Source organism: Danio rerio, chromosome 24, assembly GCF_052040795.2.
Source record: "Danio rerio strain M-AB ecotype USA chromosome 24, GRCz13ab, whole genome shotgun sequence".
Taxonomy (NCBI): domain Eukaryota; kingdom Metazoa; phylum Chordata; class Actinopteri; order Cypriniformes; family Danionidae; genus Danio; species Danio rerio.
Window position 1 is genome coordinate 7,575,258 of NC_141044.1, and position 22,243 is coordinate 7,597,500.

The window sequence follows — 22,243 nt, forward strand, 5'->3', positions numbered from 1 at the left end:
TCGGCTGTCCATTGGATCTTATTGCTATCGCGATGGCAAGCAGCTGCTTTGTTTTTATTTATTTATTTAAAAAGCGTATTAAAGCTGAGATACAACCTGAAAGACGACAATACAACACTTACTATCACAATCATCAGCACTTTTAATAGTTTAGTTTACAGAATTATAATATGCTGTTGTTCTATCGGAGTTTTCATTCCAAAATGGCGCCTCGCTATCTAGTGGCTGTTTCCCAAATTGCACTAGAGTGTCGTCTCTTAGTGATTCTATGCGCTTTGTTTAGATCAAATGTCCGGAACAACTGTTTATTTTTCTTTAAATAAAGTGGCGTTTGCATTCAAAACACATAAATACAATGCAAATGTGGCAAAACCACATTTTTATAGAATTTTATAGAATTTTTATAGAAAACACAACAAAAGGTAGTCCAAATAGTATCTGGATGCAGCCATGATGATGCAAGCAGAGATTGCATATCTCAGTGATGCAACGTCAGACACTATGCACTCAATGGAGCCAATTCAATTCATGTTTATTTCTAAAGCCTTTTTACAATGTAGATTGTGTTACAGCTGCTTAACATGGAAGTTCTAGTAAATTGAAACTCCTTCAGTTTAGTTTTCAGAGTTGAAGTTCAGTTTAGTTCAGTTCATTGTGGTTTAATTTTCACTGCTGAAAGTCCAAACTCTGAAGAGCAAATCCATCGATGCGCAGCTCCTCAAGTCCCAAACCAAGCAAGCCAGTGGCGACAGTGACTTCACCAGTTGACGAAAGTGAAGGACAACAAAAAGAAAAAGCTAGTGATGTCACTGTTAGCGGCAGGGTTAGGGGTGGGGTGTAGGTATGGGCATTAAAAAGCATTGCATGCAGATAGCAACGGCACCAGGTCTGCATTTTTGCGTCCCTTATGTCTGTATTTTGTGGATACTGCCGTTTAAAATGTGTTTAGTTTCATAGTGGCGTTTCAAATTTCCACTCTTTATAACTCCAATTTTCCTATTACAAATCAAGCAGAATGCAAGAATACAGCACCATCTGCTGTTAAAAACTAAGCTCAAAATTGATTCAAGAGATTATAACGATGCGTTTGGAAAATCTCAAAATCGATGCAGAAAAGATTTCTCAAAAACATTTCGCCACAGCTGTAATTCTCAGCATGTGTTGTTACTTAACTCTTGAGTGATCTGGCTGTTGAATTACAATGTTCACATACAATTACAAGATTCTTATGAATCACCTTGAAAATAATCTATTCTAGCGCAGAAGCATAGATATACACTCACCGGTCACATTATTATGTACACATGTCCAACTGCTCATTAAAGCAAATTTCTAATCAGACAATCACATGGCAGCAACTCAATGCATTTAGGCATGTAGACATGGCCAATACAAGCATCAGAAGGGGGAAGAAAGGTAATTTAAGTGACGTTAAAAGTGGCATGGTTGTTGGTGCCAGACGGGCTGGTCTCAGTATTTCAGAAACCGTTGATCTACCGGGATTTTTACACACAACCATCTCTAGGGTTTACAGAGAATGGCCTGTGCCACGAAAAATTAAGGCAGTTCTAAAGGCAAAAAGGGGTCCAACCTGGATCTAGTAAGGTGTACATAATAAAGTGGCCGGTGAGTGTATGGATTTGTATCAATGCAAGAAAAAGAATGTGCTAATATAAACACCCAATGCGTAAGTTTGTCTTTCATTTCCGACAGCCTAGGTGATGCTTAACATCGACTCTCTTCTGTGAAGTAAACATTTGCCTTGTCAGGGAATTTTCTGTGTGACTGGTGGACCAGTAAATGAAATAATCTTGTTAGCCTTGTGTTGTGTTGGCAACCTCTTTTTGAGCACTGATAGGTCACATGTTAGACGGGGGTATTTTCCCAAGAGTGCCGTAAAACGACACCACCCATCTGAAGGCTTTGTAACCATGGATGCATGATATCATCAGTGATTCATCCTGATACGCTTGAAAGAAGCCATAGTCATGCTTACTCACATGACCAAGTGCACAAACAACACAATCACCTGCGCTTGTGCACAGATGGCTGATGGCAGCCGCTTAGAGAACTGCTTCTTTCATGATGTTATGAAGTGTTAATCTGTAAGGCTGGAGGCTAAAGCCCATCTGATGTCATATCCACACTGGGAATGATAAATCCTTTAAGTTGCTCTGCTTTGGTCTCAGGCAGTGTGACAGTGTGTCAGGTGAGTATCGACGAGTGAAGTCGGTGTGAGGACTTGTGGGAGTTTGCAGGCCCGGAGGCGCACCTGATCAGCAATAGTACAATGTTTGAAAGCCAGCATCAGTGTGCAGAATCCGTCAGCAGGACTTTGCTGCTCTCTGGAGAAGGAATGTGTTTGTATCCTGTTAAAAGCGCTTCTCCCTTGCCTGTTCAGTCAGACTGCAGTCATTGTGCATCGTTGCCTCGTGACCTCAACCGCCTTTCCTCTTGTTTGAGCTCTACATGTCCACTGAGGTACCCCAAGGCCTGTTTACTACATGCTGGGCTGCTCTTGAACCTCTCACTTCCCTCAGTGGTTCACTGCAAATCTGTGAGCCAGGAGTCAACAGTACGACCATTTTATGCGCATTACTTATTGAAAATTACTCTCTGTGACCATGGAAAAACATTCAGGCACACGTACTGTAGTAGTGTTTAAAAAAAAAGCTGCACATACCCAAATGTTTCTACACTTTGTTATTATGGGAGAAGGCAGCCATGCCTCTCTCCATGGTTAGAGAGTTGGACTTGAGATCCAAATGTTATAGGTTTGAGTCCCGGCACCAGCAGGGATGGTTGGAGAGACTGAATAAATACCCACCTCTATACCATGGTGGTATACCTCGGGATTCCCTTGAGCAAGGCACTTTAGGTGACATCGGATGAGATTTTTACTTGGTAGAATTTTGTATTGTTTTGTTTAGCTGTGTTTCTGTTTTGTCTGATTTATATTTGAATGCATTTCACATAATGGTTGCTACAATGTCAAGCAATGCTAATTTATACACAGCGATTATAAACAGTGCTCAGCATAATTGAGTACATCCAGGGCTTAATTTGTGTCGAAACACTCCAGATCCAGCACCTCTGAAATTTGATCCGGCTCCTGATTTTACCGTTCCCTCTCCTCAACCCCCCTCCTCCCCCGTCCGCTGTTCAACTTCTCTTTCTTTCGCGACTCCTCAACCCTCTTCACTTTCGTCCGCAACCCCCCCCCCACACTCTTCACTTTCATCCGTTACATCCGTAACATGCCGGATCCGTTATCCCGATCTGTTCCGGGTCCTCACAATTCACAAATTAAGCACTGAGTACACCCTATTTTGAAAATAAATATTTTTATTAATTTGTCAGTGAATATAGGCAACGCATTTTGGTGCATTTAAACAAAACCGATTTATTAAACAGATATGTTTATTAAAATAATCAGACCCCGTAGTTTTTCGCAATTGCTGAATCAAACACAAAATCAAAAAATCACAAATTAAATTAAATGCAAAATAAAAAAAGTATAATCTCATAAAACATCCAATTCCAAATCATATAATCAAATTCTAAGCATTTAAGTTAAATGATTGTGATGTATTTCAGTGTCTCTCGAAAAATGAAGGCTCATCTGTGATCTCACAATCATTACATTACATGGAAGAGGGGGTTGTTTTGCAGCCTGTGCAGAAAGCAGACGTGGATGAAGTTCAAGTGATTTACATGTGAAGTCAAAGCAAAGATGCGATTAGACATCCTGTGGCGCGAATTGGTGCATTTGACGTGCTTCATACTGCAAAATAAAGTTGGAACAAACATCTAACCAACGGAGCAGTGGAACAGACCGAACAGCAAGCAGCTTACAATGATGGAGATTCAAGGATGATGGCTGCTGGACGGGACCGAATTAAAGGACGTTATTTTTGTTTTACATTTGTGGCTGATATTATGATCTGCGTACAATCAATAAATGTTATTGTTTAACTCTTTTCCTGCAGTTAGCGAGAAAAAAACCTTGCTTGTTAGATGTTAGAGCTTCCCATTCAAAAGATGAATTTATAAGATAGATTTGTGATAGATATATCTCAAATATTATTATTATATTGTGGAAACAGCATCAAATACTCACTTGTGTCAGACAGACAGACGTCAGCAAAAGCTCGAGATTTAGTTGAGCAATGTGTCTGTGGTGGGTTGTTTTTTTATCAAAAACTGATTGGTAGGAAACCAAAGTCATTCCTGCTAATCCAGTCTAAGAGATGGGCGGGCTGAGCAGCAGCTCATTAGCATTTAAAGAGATATGAAACTTGTGGAAATTGGGTATCCCGTGTTACCTTTAAAAGTAACATCTGGTGAAGTTGATTATCTATCTATCTATCTATCTATCTATCTATCTATCTATCTATCTATCTATCTATCTATCTATCTATCTATCCATCTATCCATCTATCCATCTATCCATCTATCCATCCATCCATCCATCCATCCATCCATCCATCCTCTTTTTTAAATATATACATTTTTTTTCAAATGTTGTAGTAAACATCTAGACTGATTTATTGAGTATGAGCTTTTCACAGTACTGTGGTTTATGATGCTGTGGGTAACCTTTTTTCACACTGGTTCTCTACTGGTTATGCCACAGGCACATTATCTCACGGTCACATATATCATGTACATAAACGTTGTTGCCGTCTTTCTGTGTGACTTTCTGTGCGGGAGCGCTGGATACACATTGTGCCTCTACCCACAGTTATTCCATTCGTGTCTTGCTGCTTTCCACATTTCTTGATCTAGACCCTTGCATCCTGCAAATGAACTGTCTGCTGCATCCCATCTGAAACGGCGTTTGAAAGAAAATGTGTTTTTCTCACACACACACACACACACACACACACACACACACACACACACACACACACACACACACACACACACACACACACACACACACACACACACAAACCACATCTGACAGAAGCATCAACAGATTTCACACACGTCTTTCAAAATTAAAGTCTTGCATCACAAAAGCACTCCACGTCCAGCGATGCCTCTGGGTCCCGACCCACCAGTTGAAAAACACCATTCTAAAAGATATTAATAGCATGTTGTTACTCTTCTTGTGATTATACCGCATCTATTACGGTCACTTACATCATTTATTTTAGTTTATGACAAAATATTAAGCGCATGTGCTATTAATTATGCATTTTAAAGTGCAGGACAAATTCCGACATTTAATGTGTTTGTATATCATGTAGATGGGGTGGTATGGAGGTGACATAGTGGTCTCCTGTCAGAGTAGGTACCAATACCCTCTCAATTGTACTCCAAAGATGAATTTCACTTTACACTAGTGATGAATTTCCTATTAAATTGGAAAATCGTGTAGGGGTTATAGTGCTTCTCGTGTCATCTCCTCTCCTTGCAAGGAAGGAGGACAATGGTAAAAAAAAATTATGCCCAAGCCATCAAACTGACATCAGCGGAGAAGAAATGCAGAGTGGAAGCAGTTTCTTTTTTTATTATTAAATATAATAAAGACAAGATTTTTCTTTTTCTTGCATTAATTAATTATTCATCTCACGATTAGCAATGTGTGCTAAACCAGGGGTTCCCAAACTTTTTAGCCTGTGACCCCCAAAATAACAATGTCAGTGACTCGCAACCCATATTTTTCAAGGTGGTTATACTGTAAATATATAAACGTTGCAGACACATCTATTATGATGTAACACATAAATGCAAAAGTCTATTAACTATATATATATATATATATTTTTTTATAGTCATTTATTAATTTAATTACATTTTAATATAAAAAGAAAAGGCTGATGACTGATTTTTATTTGTATGTTGTTGTTTATTTAACACAACTATTAACCTCTTTGGGTTATGAGTAAAATATGGTCTTTCAAATAGTTTATTAAAATTTATTTAAGTTTATATATATATATATATATATATATATATTAATATAGCTATTATATCCAACGCTTATAAGTAATAATAAGTAATAATAATTAAATTGTATCATCATGAGATGTGATGATATGCATGTATGTGTGTTCATAGAGTTGCTTCTCTAAAAAATAGTTCAAAAATCATGCTTTGTATTATAAATAACGTTTTGTATTTTAAGTAATTGTTTAAGTAGAAAAACAACTCCCACTCAAAAGCGTTTTACGTCTAAAAACATTTTAAATCTCCTCTCCCTTGCATCACACTGTTTTGGTTTAAATGCCTTTAAAAGTCTAGTAAGAGAGACCTAAGTCAATAGTTGTGGAACTAAGTTAGGTTGCTGTACAAGCTATTTAATTTTTATTTTATTTAGTCCTAGTAAACGGGAAGTTGCTGAGACTTAATTTTAGTATGTTGATGTACTCCCAACTGACATATTGAGCAGGCGGCAGGGTGCGTCATTTCCTAATAGCAAACTAACAGTAAGAGAGGTATTAATATGCAGTTGCTATGAAAGCCCTCAGGTTGACGTCAACAGAAGGACCGCCACTCCAAACGCAGAGGCAAATAGTTGGATTTTGATAATCTAAACAAACAATTGTTTTTAGTGGAGTAACTTGCAAGGATTAATTATTGACTTTAAAGGTTATTGCACACTAAATCCCAAATTGTCTACCTTAATTTTTGCACGTTAAAAAAAGTAATACGACCTCATGTTGTAAAATTGAATTCAATTGAATCAGTTGTATTGACACACTGCCTACGGAACTTTCATCCATCATAAAGTCTCTGTTCAGGATTTATTTACGTACGTAAACATAAATGTATGAAGTATCATAAGCAATGTCTCAAAATTAAACTGTTTTCTTGAAATAAGCTTTGCTTATCAGGATAATCCAGCACAGATCTTTGATAAGCAGAATAGCTCTCCTTTCTATCTATGCATTACAGGATGAACACAGTATGTAGCCTATTTCTCTTTATACTTTAGAGAAGAGGAAGAAGAACAAAGTATCACTGATCGATTTGTCTCCGATATATTTAACGTTATTTTGGGAATTGCGTGCAAGGTTTGTGTATGTGACAATTTTCGTATGTGAATACTGAAAAAACGCATACGAAAATTTCGCACTTCAGTGTGAAAAAATCTTAAAAATCAGAATAACAAAAAAAAAATGTTGATTTCATGCAAACTTTTAACATCGAATGAGGTGATTATTTATTGCGTAGAGATGATGACAATGCATTTTCCAATGAGTTAACTATGAAAAAATCTGCTTGACAAATCGTAATGTCTACAATAAACACAATCGCTGTTATGGCACAATCACAGTTTGACTTTCCTCTGTGTATATAAAGCCTTAAAAGTACAATTTCAGCTTGAAATATTTGTGTCCCCCTCAAAAATTGCTCTTGCTCCTCAAAAACTGTTATGAAATGTAGGCACATGAGTGTTATCAGGTAAAAGCATTTGTTATAGCGTCTTATTCTAGGTTTGTTGTAGAGTTCTTTGTCTGAGAGAGGGTATGATATTCTCTAGACCGTGACTTGTCCGCCTGGGTTAAAAATAGCTAGCAGCTCCAAACCAGTGAGGCTTTCATCTTCCCTGTGCAGCTTGTAGATTGTAAGACGTTATCAGGACACCACAACAACTTCTTCTCTTTTGCTTTCTAAATGAAGGCCAAGCTTGATTCTCAATTTGTTGATGGCTTCATACTGTTTGAACCACCCCTGGTTAGATTTATTAGTATGATACACATTGCTGATAAAGGGTATCATGCAAAATACTTTACCTGCTTTCTTGCTAAATTTAAACTTCTACAAATTCTGCTAAGTTTGAAATCCTATCAGCATATGCAAGGCACAGCGTTTGGGCTCAGTTCTAGCAGTTATTCTAAAGTCTTGCATTTAAGTGATTAATGAAGAGCGGAGAGCATGGCTTGTGTTTGTTTATTGGTTTCAGTGTGCCCCGTATGAGACCATCTCAGCAGTGTCTAACAAGAGCAAGGCTCGTAAATATGTTGTCATGGTGATGCCTGGCACAGTGGGCCACAGTGGCAGCTAGAGTATTCCCGTTCAGAGTGAAGGGAAGTGTAAATGTATGGTGGAGGAGGGGGGAAAGAGAGCACAGTTAAATTTGATATGCGAAACAGATATGGACAGTAGAAAATGATGTAATTTCAAATTTGCTGTTGTACATTCGTTCTGTTAGCATTCATGCAATGTTTTCAAAGACCACATGATGAATTGAGCATTTAAGAAAAATATTATTTGAAGATCATGTTAACCAATCTATTTAAAATCAGGGTTTTTATACAGTTGAAGTCAGAATTATTAGCCCCCCTGTTTATTTTTTCCCCCAATTTCTGTTCTGTTCTGGGAAGATTGTTTCACACATTTCTAAGCATAAGAGTTTTAAAAACTTATTTCTAATAACAGATTTATTTTATCTTTGTCATGATGACAGTAAATAATATTTTACTAGATATTTTTCAAGACACTTCTATACAGCTTAAAGTGACATTAAAAAGTTTAACTAGGTTAATTAGGTTAACTAGGCAGGTTACTGTAATAAGTCAAGTTATTGTATAACGATGGTTTGTTCTGTAGACTATAAAAAAAATAGCTTAAATTGGCTAATAATTTAGTCCCAAAAATTTTTTTTTTAATTAATAACTGCTTTTATTCTAGCCGAAATAAAACAAATAAGACTTTCTCCAGAAGAAAAAATATTATCAGACATACTGTGAAAATGTCATTGCTCTGTTAAAAATCATTTAGGAAATATTTAAAAAATTAAATCAAAAGGGGACTAATAATTCTGACTTCAACTGTATGTGTGCATAGATGATAATAGAAAAAGAATAATTCAGTAAATAAAACATTCCAAGGTGGTTTTCTTGCAAAACCTAATGCTTCTCTTTCCTTTCTAGATGTCTTCATGTCTGTAGAGGAAGTACAGGAGGCTGAGGGGGAAGTGGTGTTGGAGCCAGAGCCCAGTGCAAGTCCACTTGCTACACTGCCAGACAATTTTCTCTCCTGTAAGTCTTTCTGTCTTAGTCAACTCTTTCAGTCGATTACCCATGTTCTGTATTGGTGTTTATTTGGCACAGAGTCTTTAGATTTGTGTTGTATTTGCAGCTACTGAACCTGCCCAGGAGATCCAGGTTACTGTCACTCTGACAGAGGGTCCCGATCCTCCTCCGTGCTCTTCCACTGCAGTGGGTGTATCGTCCTTCTCCTTCCAGGCCTCCACCACTACTGAAGACCACATCCAGGAAAGCAATCTCATCGGTGCTTTGGAAATGGGGAAGGAAAGCGAGGATAAACTACCTGAAACTACAGAGGAGGAACCCGAACCGAACGTTTCAAAAGCTCTTCCTGCTTTGCCAACCAAAGAAACGTCCCCCATGCACACTCTGGCGCAAGAGGAGGAACCTATGGATGTGTATTCCTCGGACCCCTACAGTATGAAGGATAAAAGGATGACAGAAGCTGCTGTCGAGGATCCTGAGCAGAAACAAGAGCATGAAAAGCAGGAGGTACCAGATCCCGAGGTCACTTCTATCGTACCTGAGCCTGAAAGTGTCCCGCTGATCCCAGAGCGCAGTCCTACCATGGAAATGGACACTACACCTGTCAGCGAGCGCAGTTTTTCCAGCTTCAGCTCCCCCGTTGAGGATAAGTGCCTCGTCTTGAAACATTCCCCGGGGCTCTCCTCTGAAGGCTCAATCAAGTTGACCCAATCCCCTTTTTCCACCGAAGCCTCACCCAGGGGGTCATCTCAGAACCAGACGCCTACCCACGGCCTGAATCCAGCGGGGTTCAGCCCCAATGTTTCCAACACAACGTTCTTCCCCCTTACGCCCAAGATAGGTATGGGAAAGCCAGCCATCTCCAAGAGGAAGTTCTCCCCGGGGAGACCAAGGGTAAAGCAGGTAAATCTTTTACATATCGTGCTTGTTGAAGGCTACTTATTTAGCCTCGGTCCCTTTAGGACTGCGATTCTGTCTGTGATCCCCAATTTTCAGCCACAGAGTAATTACTCCTTTGCTCTCCATGTTCCTTCGTCACATTGATTAGTGCCAGAGCGTAGCGTGTATTAATTAACATGGAAAGGCTCTTACTGTGCTCTCTCTGGCTCAGCCGCTGCCTCGCTCACTCATTCTTTTTCTAGCTCTCTCCCCTGCTTCCCAGCTTTCCCCCCACTGCCCTTCTCAAATACATCACTCACAGTATCCTGGGAGAGAGGGGGGGGCTGGGAGTTGGCTCCAGAGTCAGGGGTTTATGCTAGTGGAACATAAAGGAGTCTTTTTGGAGGTGTGTAATTCGGATAACTGCTCACCGAGCTGGAAAGCACAGCACAAACCCATTTCCCCTTTGAGCTCTGGAGCAGGGAGGATGCCGCAAACATCTTTTTAGGGCCTTCTAAGTTGTCATAAATCTAAATGAAACCTGGCATTGCAGTGTCTCGGTGCCCAATAGAGTAAACGTCAAGCTACAATTAATTCACACATACTTCAAAACGACTTGCTCTGTCTCGCTGGTGGTCAGCTTGGCATCTCACTTTGGGATAATTTGAAGTTTCTTTCGTCTGATCGGAAGACCAGGGCTGTTAGGTTACCAAGCCTTGACCTAATGCAGAGTATACAGTTAAGTGAATGCAAGTATGAATGCTTGGCTGTTGTGTAGGACTGCGCAATTATATAAATGCAATTTCACCAGATAGCTTGAATAGCTTGTAAAGAGTTTATAGTTTTAGATCGATTGGGATGTTTTTGTGGGGGAGCGGATCTGCATAAAATATCATTTTAAAAATGCCAAGCATCTAGTTAAACACAACAGACAAACGATGCAAGTCGACAATCATTTTCTGCAGTCAAACAGTATTCAGAAGTAAAAGTTAAATAATCACTCTGTTATACTAATAATAATAGTAGTACACTACCTGATAAAAGTCGCCTATGCACACTTTAAGAAAAACTCAATTCAATTCACCTTTATTTGTATAGTGCTTTTACAATGTAAATTGTGTCAAAGCAGCTTCCCATAGAAGATCAGAGTAAATTGAAATTTTTTTATGAGCTGTAAAGGTGCCATTAATATTTTCAGTTTTACTAACTTATATCATTCTGCTAATCTCTACAACTTCCAAAAACATATTAGTAAACCCAGTCAGCAAACCAAAACCTGATTGTCTTTTTGTTCTTTACATAAAGCTTCTTCACAAAAGCATAAGGTGGTATGTTAGTCATATGACACTTGTTTCACACACAAGTGCTATGACACTTTTTTTCTACGATATGTTTCAGGTAGGGCTGTACGATATTGGAATAATCTGACATCGTGATATCTTATTTTTTGATTTATATATTGGGATATGAAAACAATTTCGGCAGATGACTTGAATAGCTCTGTTTGGAATAAAATCATTACCTTTGATTGGAATACTCTCATAGTGGAGTCAATTAAAGAAACTGCGAGAGTAAAAAAATAGAGCAGAAATGAAAGTGTAATAAAATGTCAAGAAAATTGAAATAAGTGGTCAGATATACAGTGATACGATATTATTATGCTCACGATAATGATAGATCACGATATCAGCAATATATCAGATGAAAACCATCCACAATATATCAAGATATTTGTAAATGAAGTGGGAAAAATGCAACTGCAACATTGATATGTGTTCGATCCGCGATTACAAGAAGCGCCACCTTATGTACAGTACTGCTGCCCAAGTGGTAAATGATAGCAGTCAGTGCAAGGTTGATGAATTAATTCAGATCTTTCGTACCTTTAAATAAATATCAATACTTAGCTACATCGATAATGTATAGCTGGTGGAATTATCACAATAAATCAGCATATACATTTGGTCGTGCCCTTATAATTGAATAAATATATGTAACAGAAAATGTTAACACTACAATCTTCATTGCTGATCAACTATAAAAATCCCAACTCCACTTTGCAGATGCTGCAATGTGACTATTGCGAATGCACACATTGTGATATCAATGCTGAATTGATATATTGTGCAGTTCTGGTCTAAGGTATTAAGCATACCTAAAGAAATAAATCAAGATAAAGCTTATTCTTGGGTAACTGTGATGGTAACAAACCTTAGTTCTCAAGTAAGCAATAGAGTTTTAAATGTATCTACCTTTTTATTTATAAAGATAAATAGGTTTAAAACATTTAACATACTTATTCATTGTATCTGGAGAGAGTTTTTGAAATCGGTTGTGATAGAATTACTAGAGAGCATATATGTGTATATATGTTTGGCTCTGGTTGCGTTTCTCTCTGGGTAGACGCGCCATCTGGGCAGAGTGTAATTTGAAGGGTGGGCAGCTGTCATTGGCTCCAACTGAGATTTCCGGTTTAGTGTGTGTAAGTGCGCTCATGAGTGTGTGGGCGCCCCTGTGTTATCGGGTTTGTGTAATAGAAAGAAAGACTTCATTTTGTTTTAGAAATTAACCTTCAACGTTTCTTGAGGTAACGTCCTGTTGACTCTCTTCAGAGATGTTTGGGAATGGTTTCCTGTCTAAAATTTTGCAACATTTTCTGAATCCTGTTGGGGTTGAGGATTAGTTTGTTGGTTTTTATTTGGAATATACACTGACCGGCCACTTTATTAGGTACACCGTACTAGTACCTGGTTGGACCCCCTTTTTCCTTTAGCCTTAATCCTTCGTGGCACAGATTCAACAAGGCACTGGAAATATTCAGAGATTTTGGTCCATAATGACATGATAGCATCACACAGTAGCTGCACATTCATGATGCAAATCTCCCGTTCCACCATCTCCCAAAGGTGCTCTATTGGATTGAGAACTGGTGACTGTGAAGACCATTTGAGTACAGTGAACTCATTGTTATGTTCAAGAAACCAGCCTGAAATGATTATCCTGCTGGAAGTAGCCATTAGAAGATGGGTACACTATGGTCAGGTACTCTGGTAGGCTGTGGCGTTGACACAATGCTCAGTTGGTACTAATGGGTACCAAAGTGCTCCAAGAATACACCCCCCACATCATTACACCACCTCCTTCAGCCTAAATCATTAATACAATGCAGGACAGATCTATGCTTTCATGTTGTTGATGCCAAATTCTGACCCTACCATCCGAATGTCGCAACAGAAATCGAGACAATTTCACTGGATATTCACTGGATATTTTTTTTTGGACCATTCTCTGTAAACCCTAGAGATGGTTGTGCATGAAAATCAGTAGTTTCAGCAGTTTCTGAAATAATCAGATTAGCCCATCTGGCACTAACAACCATGCCACGTTCAAAGTCACTCAAATCACCTTTCCTCCCAATTCTGATGCTCAGTTTGAACTGCAGCAGATCGTCTTGACCATGTCTAGCAGTTGGACAGGTGTACCTAATAAAGTGGCCGGTAAGTGTCTGGTATCTGAAAGAGATTTTCATTTCCTTATATTGCCATATAAGTCACGTTAAAGTGTCTCATGGGCTTTTATCCAAAAAGAAAGTGAGTCTTGATTAATTTTATAGTACTTTGCACCATATTTGTTCTTTTTGAAAAAGCCTCAGGACTGGAAAACTGACATTGCATGACTGTCCATTACCAATTCAGTTTTTTTTCCTCTCATATTCGTTACTTAACCAGATTTTATTATTTACACTATGGCTTTATACACAAGCATGTTAGCATGATGCTATTTGTTTCTCATTTGCCGCCTTCCTCTCACTCTTTTAACTCATGTTTCATGGAGAGCTATTCTGTTTCTTCTATTTCTGTTTTAATGATGATAATTCTTTGGTCATGTGCTTAAGGAAAAGTAATTTGCTTCATTAAATACTATTGTTTTTGTTTGAAAGCATGTTCTGGGTTCAATACAAGTTAAACTCAAACATTTGTTTATTACCACAGAAAATAATGCAAAACTATTTAGTGTCGTGGAAACATAGCCAATTGTATTAGTTTTTTCCTTATTAATATATTGCTACAGGCATGTGGATTTCGTTGTGTTACATCTGGGAAAATAAGTATTGTACATGTTACCATTTTTCTCAGAAAACATATTTCTAAAAGTGCCGTTGACTTGAATTTGTTACTGGAAGTGAAGAAATCCATAAATGCAAAGACAACTAATCCAATTAGTTTGAAAAATTAAGTTATGTTTAATAAAATTCAATGACGCAATGAAAAAAGTATTGAACACATGAATAAAGGGAGGTGTAGAATGGCAGTGAAAGCCCAAACAGCCACTGAAATCTCTTAGTATCTCTTAGTTATTGTAAATTAATATTCGATGAGTCAGTCCAACATCGACTGTACATTAGCAGGATGAAGATGAAAATAAAACCAGGGTGGACTTTTCAGAAAGACAATGATTCAAAACACAGCTATTGAAACAGGTTTGGGAAACAGGTTTGGTAAAAGGCAATGATGAGAACATTTTAAGTTTTGGTCGAACTCTTTAAGGCTTTATATATGTCAAGTCAATATGTCAAGCTGCTGTGATCAACTCTTTGTTATGTTTTTCAATGAATATTAAATTAGTAAAGGAGCTGCCGTTTACTTTGTTTTTTTATTGATATATTTTTATAAGTTTAAAAAATAGCTTCAAGATAGAGTACTTAGTAATCTGATTACTTTTTACATTTAAGTATTTAATTTTCCAGTAGTATTTAGTACTTAGGAATCTATTACTTTTTTAAGTAACTTACCCAACACTGGGTATTTCACATAAGACATTTTTGAGATTTTATTGATTTTATTTTGTTTTTATGTTTATATTGTTTGAGTTTTTACCGAAATCTGGTTTAATTACATGTAAACAGCTTCTTTAGAAATAATATTTCCAGGAAAAAAAAGCATGACATGTCAATACTTAATTTCCTCGATGTACAGTTGCAGTCAGAATTATTAGCACCCCTTTGCATTTTTTTTCTTTTTTAAATATTTCCCAAACGATGTTTAACAGAGCAAGGAAATTTTCACAGTATGTCTGAAAATATTTTTTCTTCAGGGGAAAGTCTTATTTGTTTTATTTCAGCTAGAATAAAAGCAGTTTTTTAATTTTTTAATCACCGTTTTAAGGACAAAACTATCAGCCCCTACAAGCTATATTTTTTTTCGGTAGACTACAGAGCAAACCATCATTATACAATAACTTGCCTAATTGCCCTAACCTGCCTAGTTAACCTAATTAACCTAGTTAAGCCTTTAAATGTCACTTTAAGCTGTATAGAAGTGTCTTGAAAAATATCTAGTCAAATATTATTTACTGTCATCATGACAAAGATAAAATAAATCAGTTATTAGAGATGAGCTATTAAAACTATTATGTTTAAAAGTGTGTTGAAAAAAAAATCTTCTCTCCATTAAACAGTAATTGGGGGAAGAAATAAACATGGGGGCTAATATTTCTGACTTCAACTGTATATGACTGTATTATTGTGTGTGGTAATCGACAGCATGTCAGAGATTAAGTTGTATTGAAGCTCAGACATTCCTTATAGCAGCGGTTTGGGACAAAATGATACATGACAGCGTATAGTAATGTAACCAACCCACAGCTGTTATTTATTATTTATAATTCAGAAATAATTTTCATTTTGTAAAACAAAAAAGGCCTTGCGGGGGTTTGTGTTATGCATTGTAATTACACAGACTATCCCTCATTAGCTCGTTAAACAGGCTAAATGCTCCCCATGACGCTTTGCGCTTTTCGAAATTCTGTTTTTCCTCAAAGAGCTGCTTGTTGTCATGCTGACACCATCACGCTTGTTTTGAACAAACAAATAAACAAGGTTGTTTCCATGGACGCGTAATAATAACGAGGATTTAGCAGACCTACAAAACTAAATCTCACACAAAGCAAGCAGCTTCTCATTTTACATTGCATCACTGTCATGTTTCAGGAATTTGTCCCAAACGCAGTACCTTACATTATTTGCTCGGTGTGATGCATTTGTGTATTGCACTCATTTGACATGCTGTGTTCTTATTGCTGACTATCACATTTACGTTGCTGCATTTTGTCGCCCCTCATCACCTTCCTCCCTCCGTCTCTTCTCCGCCGCTCTACCTCAGGGTGCATGGATTAACCGTAGCGCAATGAGCTCGCCGTCCTGGTCGCCAGAGCGCTCGGATGCTTGGGACAGCCCTAAGACCAGGCCGATGCACGGGCTGCCCGTCTGGACCATGAGATTGGTAAATGAGGGAAAGGGTTTTTTTTTTTTTTGGCTCTGCAGGGGTTTGAGCTTTTATTGTGGGTGTGGGTCAGAAAAGATCCACTGGTTAAGGCTAGAAGGTAAGCTCAAAAATGGTGAGGAATTATCAGCAAAGAACTCAAGTGGTTATGCCATGGATTTATTTTATGTAGTGTAGAATTCCGATCTTCATACATGTTTTTTTGTTGTTGATTTGATGTGTCATGCTGGAGTTTATACAAACAAGCTTTCCATTAGAATATGGAAAATGGCTGCAGGGGTCATCCAGTAGTTGAATCCGCCATTATAACTAATATTACAGCCACTTTGTGATCTCTGGTGAAAAGCTTGATATATATGTGAATGGGTCTTTAAAGGTAAACACACTGTGGAAAACGGCCAATAACAAACAGTTTGCACAAGTTACTATGGCTGAAGTTGCAAAACAGCTTATCTGAAGTGGTGAAACCCAGACACTCAAATATTGCTCACAAACCAAGCATAAGAAAAGCAAACACTTTCTATTGCCATGTCTCTATCACAGTATAACCTCTCCCTGATGGTAAAAAGCCTTTTAAAAGTGGTTACGCCTAATATATACCCACAATCACTGATTGGCAACAAGTGTGTTGCTAGCTCAGTCTCATAGGTTTTATTTCCCCCAATTGATACATCCAGGTTTGTGTACAGTTTTTTTTAGTCTTTGTTTATTATTATTATATTATTATACTGTTCTTTAGTATGTGATTTGTAAGGTTGGAATGTGAAATGACAGGTGGATTGGTGCTGCGCCAGCATTAATGCGGTCTATGTACCAGTCCGTTGTGGTAGAGAAGGACCTGAGCCGAAAGGCAGAGCTCTCGATTTACCGGTCAATCTATGTTCCTACTTTCACCTATGGTCATGAGTTTTAGGTTAATGACCGGAAGGACAAGATCTTGGATAAAAGCAGATGACAATGAATGTGAATGAATGAATTGTAGCCAAATAAGTCTTTCAAATAACAGAAAATGTACCAGTTTTAAAACAGTAATTCACAACACCAACCCAGACAACATATTACATTCAACTTACATTCAACTATCAAAAATGTTAATAATTATCACTTTTTTTTAGACTTTTCAAAGTTAGAAGTTGTTGAAAGAAAGATTAACATCCCATAATGCAGTTAAAAAAATATATTTTATAAGAAATAAATGGGGAAAAATAAAACAATAACAGCATAACGTGAAAAACTTTACAGTGTATGCATGAATGTATACTTATATATGCATTAACCACACATGCTCATTGGAAAAGCAAAGTCCGCTCAAAGAACACGCTGACAGGACATTTTTATATGACATTCTTATTCCTGCTGCTTGCAATTGTGATACTGAGCTGTCAGGGCAACACTGTCAACAGTAACACCTCTCAACTCATTACTGTCAATAAAATTTTAGTCAAAAAATTAGTTTATTTTTCATATAGTTCAATTTAAATCATTTTTGGCCCAGTATTTTTGTTTGGGTGCATCCCTGATTAATGCAGTCTTTTATATAATGGCATGTTCGCATAACAAACTCTGCACATCTCTCCAAATGCATGTGCACGAGACACCAGAGTTGCATCCTTCCCATTGCAGCAATATCTCATCAGAATTGCTCTTCCACTCTGGGTGCACTCGAGCAGATTTAGAGGAGTGCCTTCCTTAACCCTCGTCTATTTTTTCCCTCTCCATAATTCATTTCTGCACAAATTAGACTCAGACTGTAAAGGCGACCGAGTGCGCCAAGCTTCCTTAGGCAATCTCTCTAAATGAAGTTGACGTCTCCTGTCTGAGTAGTGCTGCTTGGCTACAGTGAGGTAATTACCTGGGAGGAAGTGGGAATTGGGCCAGAGTTTCAGCCTCGATGCAAACGCAACGTGACACCTTCAGAAGCAGGGCGAGTTGGCAGAAGCCTGGCCTGAAATGTGATCTGTAAGTCAGTGTAGTGTTCAGGGAGTCGGGCCGAACCTCAGAGGGTCAGGTCTGGGGATGGGTGGATGAGTTTGTATCACAAACACAGATGCAACGGGTTTGGTGCCTTCCAGAAAGGTTTTAGGTTTGGTGGTAATAACTTTAGAGCTTATGCTGTGTAGAAATTAAGTGATTTTTTTTGTGTGTGTGTGTGTGAATTTCATTATGGTATATTGTTAATATTTTTATTTATGATCTATTAAAGAGTAAAAATCTAGCAGAAAATAATAAACATTTAAATATGGAAATAAAATATTTTATCAAAAGGAGTGGTGATGGTGCTGAATTACATTTTTTTTCTTCAGTGAAATCTTCTGATCGATAGTATTTTTAAAAAAAGTTGATATATAGAGGGGATAATAAGTATTGAACACGTCACCGTTTTTCTCAGAAGGCATATTTCTGAAGGTGCTGTTGGAAACAGCCAAAGAAATCCATATCTGCAAAGAAAACAAATCTAATTAGTTTACAGATTAAGTTATGCCTAGGCCCACACGGAATCTGCGTGTGCAGGAATCCTTAGATTTCCGCTGATTTTTAGCCCATCTAAAGTCTATTTATTTTCTTGTGTTAATGTGTGTAAATTTATATTTATTCAGTTTTGATATTAATTTCAGTATTATTATTGACTAATAGTGGAATTACCAACCTGCGTCACACATGACGTCACACAGGTTCAACCTCGCAAAGCGGTTGCAAAAAGGGACCGGTTGCAATAGCAAAAATGTCGTCTTGTGCGGTAGGATGCCAAATTCGAGTCTAAAAATCGAAAACTTAACTTTACCGTACACCCCACTGCTTTTAATGCCAACTGCAGACGTCTTTGGCTAAAAGCCATCACAAGAGCTGAATGAAGTGAGGACCTAACGAAAAAAACTCGCAGTTCTCGTTTTATATCAGACAAGTTCACGCTATCATACACATTACTCGTTTTTGATTGCAGCAATGATTTCAGCAAAAACAGTTAAATATGGTGAATTAAACTCCGGACACTGAATGCTTAGAATGAAATGTGGAACTGTACGTTCACATACCCTGCCATACAGGTGCAGTTCGCTGTCAGAATGCAGTTGTTTTGCTTGTTGATGATTACCCAGGCCTTGTATAGCTCCGTCTTCTTTCCTTGTCTTTGGCTAGGCAGAACCCTGGTTTTTAGGACTACAAAGTTTTGAATCTTGTGATCATAGAACATTATTTCTTGCACATGACCACACAGAATAAAATTGTTGGCATCCAAAGACTTGTAGGCCTTTAACTTCTCTCTTGAAAAATCACTTGGAGTTTTAATGAGACAGTTGTATATTTTGGGCTGAAAGCTTGGCCATTTCTTATCCAATATCCATTGGGAGGGTGCTATCACAAATGGACCTTTCAGACGAACGCTGGTCATTTTAACGTTAATTTTGCAGAATAACTTCTTATTACTGGGTGACAAGCTGTTATAATACACTGTAAGCATTATGTAAATAATATCATGGAACATTATTTCTTGCACGTCTCATCCTGTCTTCCGGATGAGACGTTAAACCGAGGTCCCGACTCTCTGTGGTCGTTAAAAATCCCAGGATGTCCTTCAAAAAGAGTAGGGGTTTAACCCCGTTATCCTGGCCAAATCTGCCCTCTGGCCTCTGTCCATCATGGCCTCCTAACCCTCCCCATATTCAATTGGCTTCATCACTGTCTCCTCTCCACCAATCAGCTGGTGTGTGTGGTGTGTGGTCTGGCGCAAAATGGCTGCCGTCGCGTCATCCAGGTGGATGCCGCACACTGGTGGTGGATGAGGAGATCCCCCCAATTGTGTAAAGAGCTTTGAGTGCCCAGAAAAGCACTATATAAAATGTAAGGAATTATTATTATTATTATTATTATATAATTTATAATCGATATAACTTATCTCTAATACAACAACAAACTCTGTACCGCATCAGATGTCATTCCCTTATTGTAAATGCTACCACTCTGCAACCTCGCTGCACGGCATCCTGAATGTTTACATGCCGGTAAGTCACCTATATGAAAATGTTCAAATGATTTATTTACAATACAGTTTGTAAAGGAATATTTCCCTTCTTTGTCGTGGCAATAAAAAAGCCTCTTAATGATCAAGAGACAAAGTTTTACAAGGTTTACTTCCAAAAAGGTTTTATTCTTTGCAATGAAATGAGAAGATTCTGTATGGCCTGTGCAGGGAAAAGTATGAACACATGAAGACGCTAGCTCTCTGCAGCTCTCAAATGGTCGCCCAATGAAGCTAAGCAGGTCTGTGCCCAGTTAGTACCTGCATGGGAGACTACATAGGAAAGCTAGAATGCTGCCGGAAGTGGTATTAGTGAGTCCAGCAGAGGGCACTCAACCTGTGTTCTGTGTGGGTCCTAACACCCCAGTATAGTGAAGGGGACTCAATACTGCTCAATGAGCGCCGTCTTTCAGATGAGACGTTAATCCGAGTTCCTGACTCTCTGTGGTCATTAAGAATCCCAAGATGTCCTTCGGATAAGAGTAGGGGTTTAATCAGGGCATCCTGGCTAAATTTGCCCACTAACCTCTGTCCATCATGGCCTCCTAACCATCCCCATGTTATAATTGGCTTTATCACTCTGTCTCCTCTCCACCATTCAGCTGGTGTGTGTGGTGTGCAGTCTGGCGCAATATAGCTGCCGTCGTGTCATCCAGGAGGATGCTGCACACTGGTGGTGGATGAGGAGATTCCCCCCAATTAGGAAAGAGCTTTGAGTGTCCAGAAAAGCGCTATATAAATGCAAGGAATTGTTATTATTATTAAGAAGGGAGGTGTAGAAACGCAGTGAAAGCCCAGACAGCAGCTGAAATCTCTCAGTAGTTATTCAGCAACCTTCTGCCCTTCTACATTATCAGGAGGATTAAGATAAAACCAGGGTGGACATTTCAGCAAGACAATGATTCAAAACACTGCCAAGGAAACTCTCAAATGCTTTCAGAGAAAGAAAATCAAGCTTAGGAATGGCCCAGTCAATCCCCTGACTTGAATCCAATAAAAAATACAAATAAAAAATTTGATTTGACAGACATGACCCACAAAACCATCAGGACTTTTACACACTGTTAAAGTCTTTGAAAAAATCACACCTAAGCAATTGATGTGTCTACATTCTCACTATGAGAGGCGTCGTTAAACTGCCATCACATAACAAGCCTCTTACAGTATATAAAGTATTAAATACGCTTCAATGCTTTCTCCTTGTCATTTTATTGTTATTACACTTAACTAATTTTTCAGATTTGTTGGTTTTGCTTATTTATATGTTTATATTGTTTCAGTTTTTATCAAAATCTGGTTCAATTTCATGTCAAAAGCTCCTTTAGAAATATTATTCCTAGAAAAAAAAACATGACGTGTCCAATACTTATTTTTCCTGCTGAATATCTTTGAAACAAGCATATCAACATACATGATTTGTGTAAATTTCTACCTCTGTTACTATATTTCTACTAAGGTTTAAAGCAGACTTTATATATTATAACTGACCTATATTTCCCATACTCCCAATTTTCAGAAGTGTGCCTTAAATGAAGTGAAGTAATATCCTGTCTCTGTTTGCTAGGGTCGTGGATCTGGCTTTCCTGGAAGGCGACGACCCAGGGGAGCTAACCTGTCTGGAAGAGGTGGCAGGGGACGCTCCAGGCTAAAGATGGAGAGCAGCCCTGTGGTGACCCCTGGGGTACGAAGCCCCCACCTCTACACGCATAAATAAAACAGCACTCAGATGTGCTTAATGCTCACATTAAAGCCTGAGAAATGCACTCACGCTCAGCAGAGCTTCAGCAGCAGTTCCCGGCCCAAATGGCCTTTTCAAAATAGCAAATGCTGACATTTCCCCCAACACAAATGACTTGTGATGGGGGAGAGCGAGCCAGAATGTACTTGGCTGCCAATATTATAAAATGGGTAATTTGATTCTCAGCGGTCATCTTGTAGTTTACACACATTCATGAACATCTTGTCTTAATTTAATATACTAAATGCTGTATGTATTTGGTTAAAAAAGGACTACTAGTGCAGATTTTACACACAGAACCCAAGTTATATACCTGTAAGATTCAGTAAGCACTGCATCA

At 38.2% G+C, this 22,243-nt stretch overlaps 1 protein-coding gene and 1 long non-coding RNA gene across 16 annotated transcripts in view; one reads left to right on the forward strand and one right to left on the reverse strand.

Annotated features, from left to right (window-relative positions):
* The window catches only part of kmt2ca (lysine (K)-specific methyltransferase 2Ca), a 216,477-nt gene that overhangs the window by 124,360 nt on the left and 69,874 nt on the right, over positions 1 to 22,243 (forward strand). For 12 of the 15 annotated variants that reach the window (XM_087309099.1, XM_087309103.1, XM_087309101.1 and 9 more), the window contains exons 13-16: positions 8,889 to 8,996; positions 9,097 to 9,893; positions 16,031 to 16,150; positions 21,730 to 21,846. In XM_087309099.1, the coding sequence (XP_087165225.1) occupies positions 8,889 to 8,996; positions 9,097 to 9,893; positions 16,031 to 16,150; positions 21,730 to 21,846 (1,142 nt within the window). The remainder of the gene's footprint in view (positions 1 to 8,888; positions 8,997 to 9,096; positions 9,894 to 16,030; positions 16,151 to 21,729; positions 21,847 to 22,243) is intronic. The other 3 variants (XM_087309110.1, XM_087309112.1, XM_087309113.1) reach the window with 1 other exon arrangement.
* On the reverse strand, positions 11,669 to 21,502 carry LOC147837946 (uncharacterized). The gene is made up of 3 exons (XR_015524736.1): positions 21,483 to 21,502; positions 12,938 to 14,775; positions 11,669 to 12,751 (listed from the first exon to the last, which is right to left on the reverse strand). It is a non-coding gene; the product is annotated as an uncharacterized LOC147837946 (long non-coding RNA).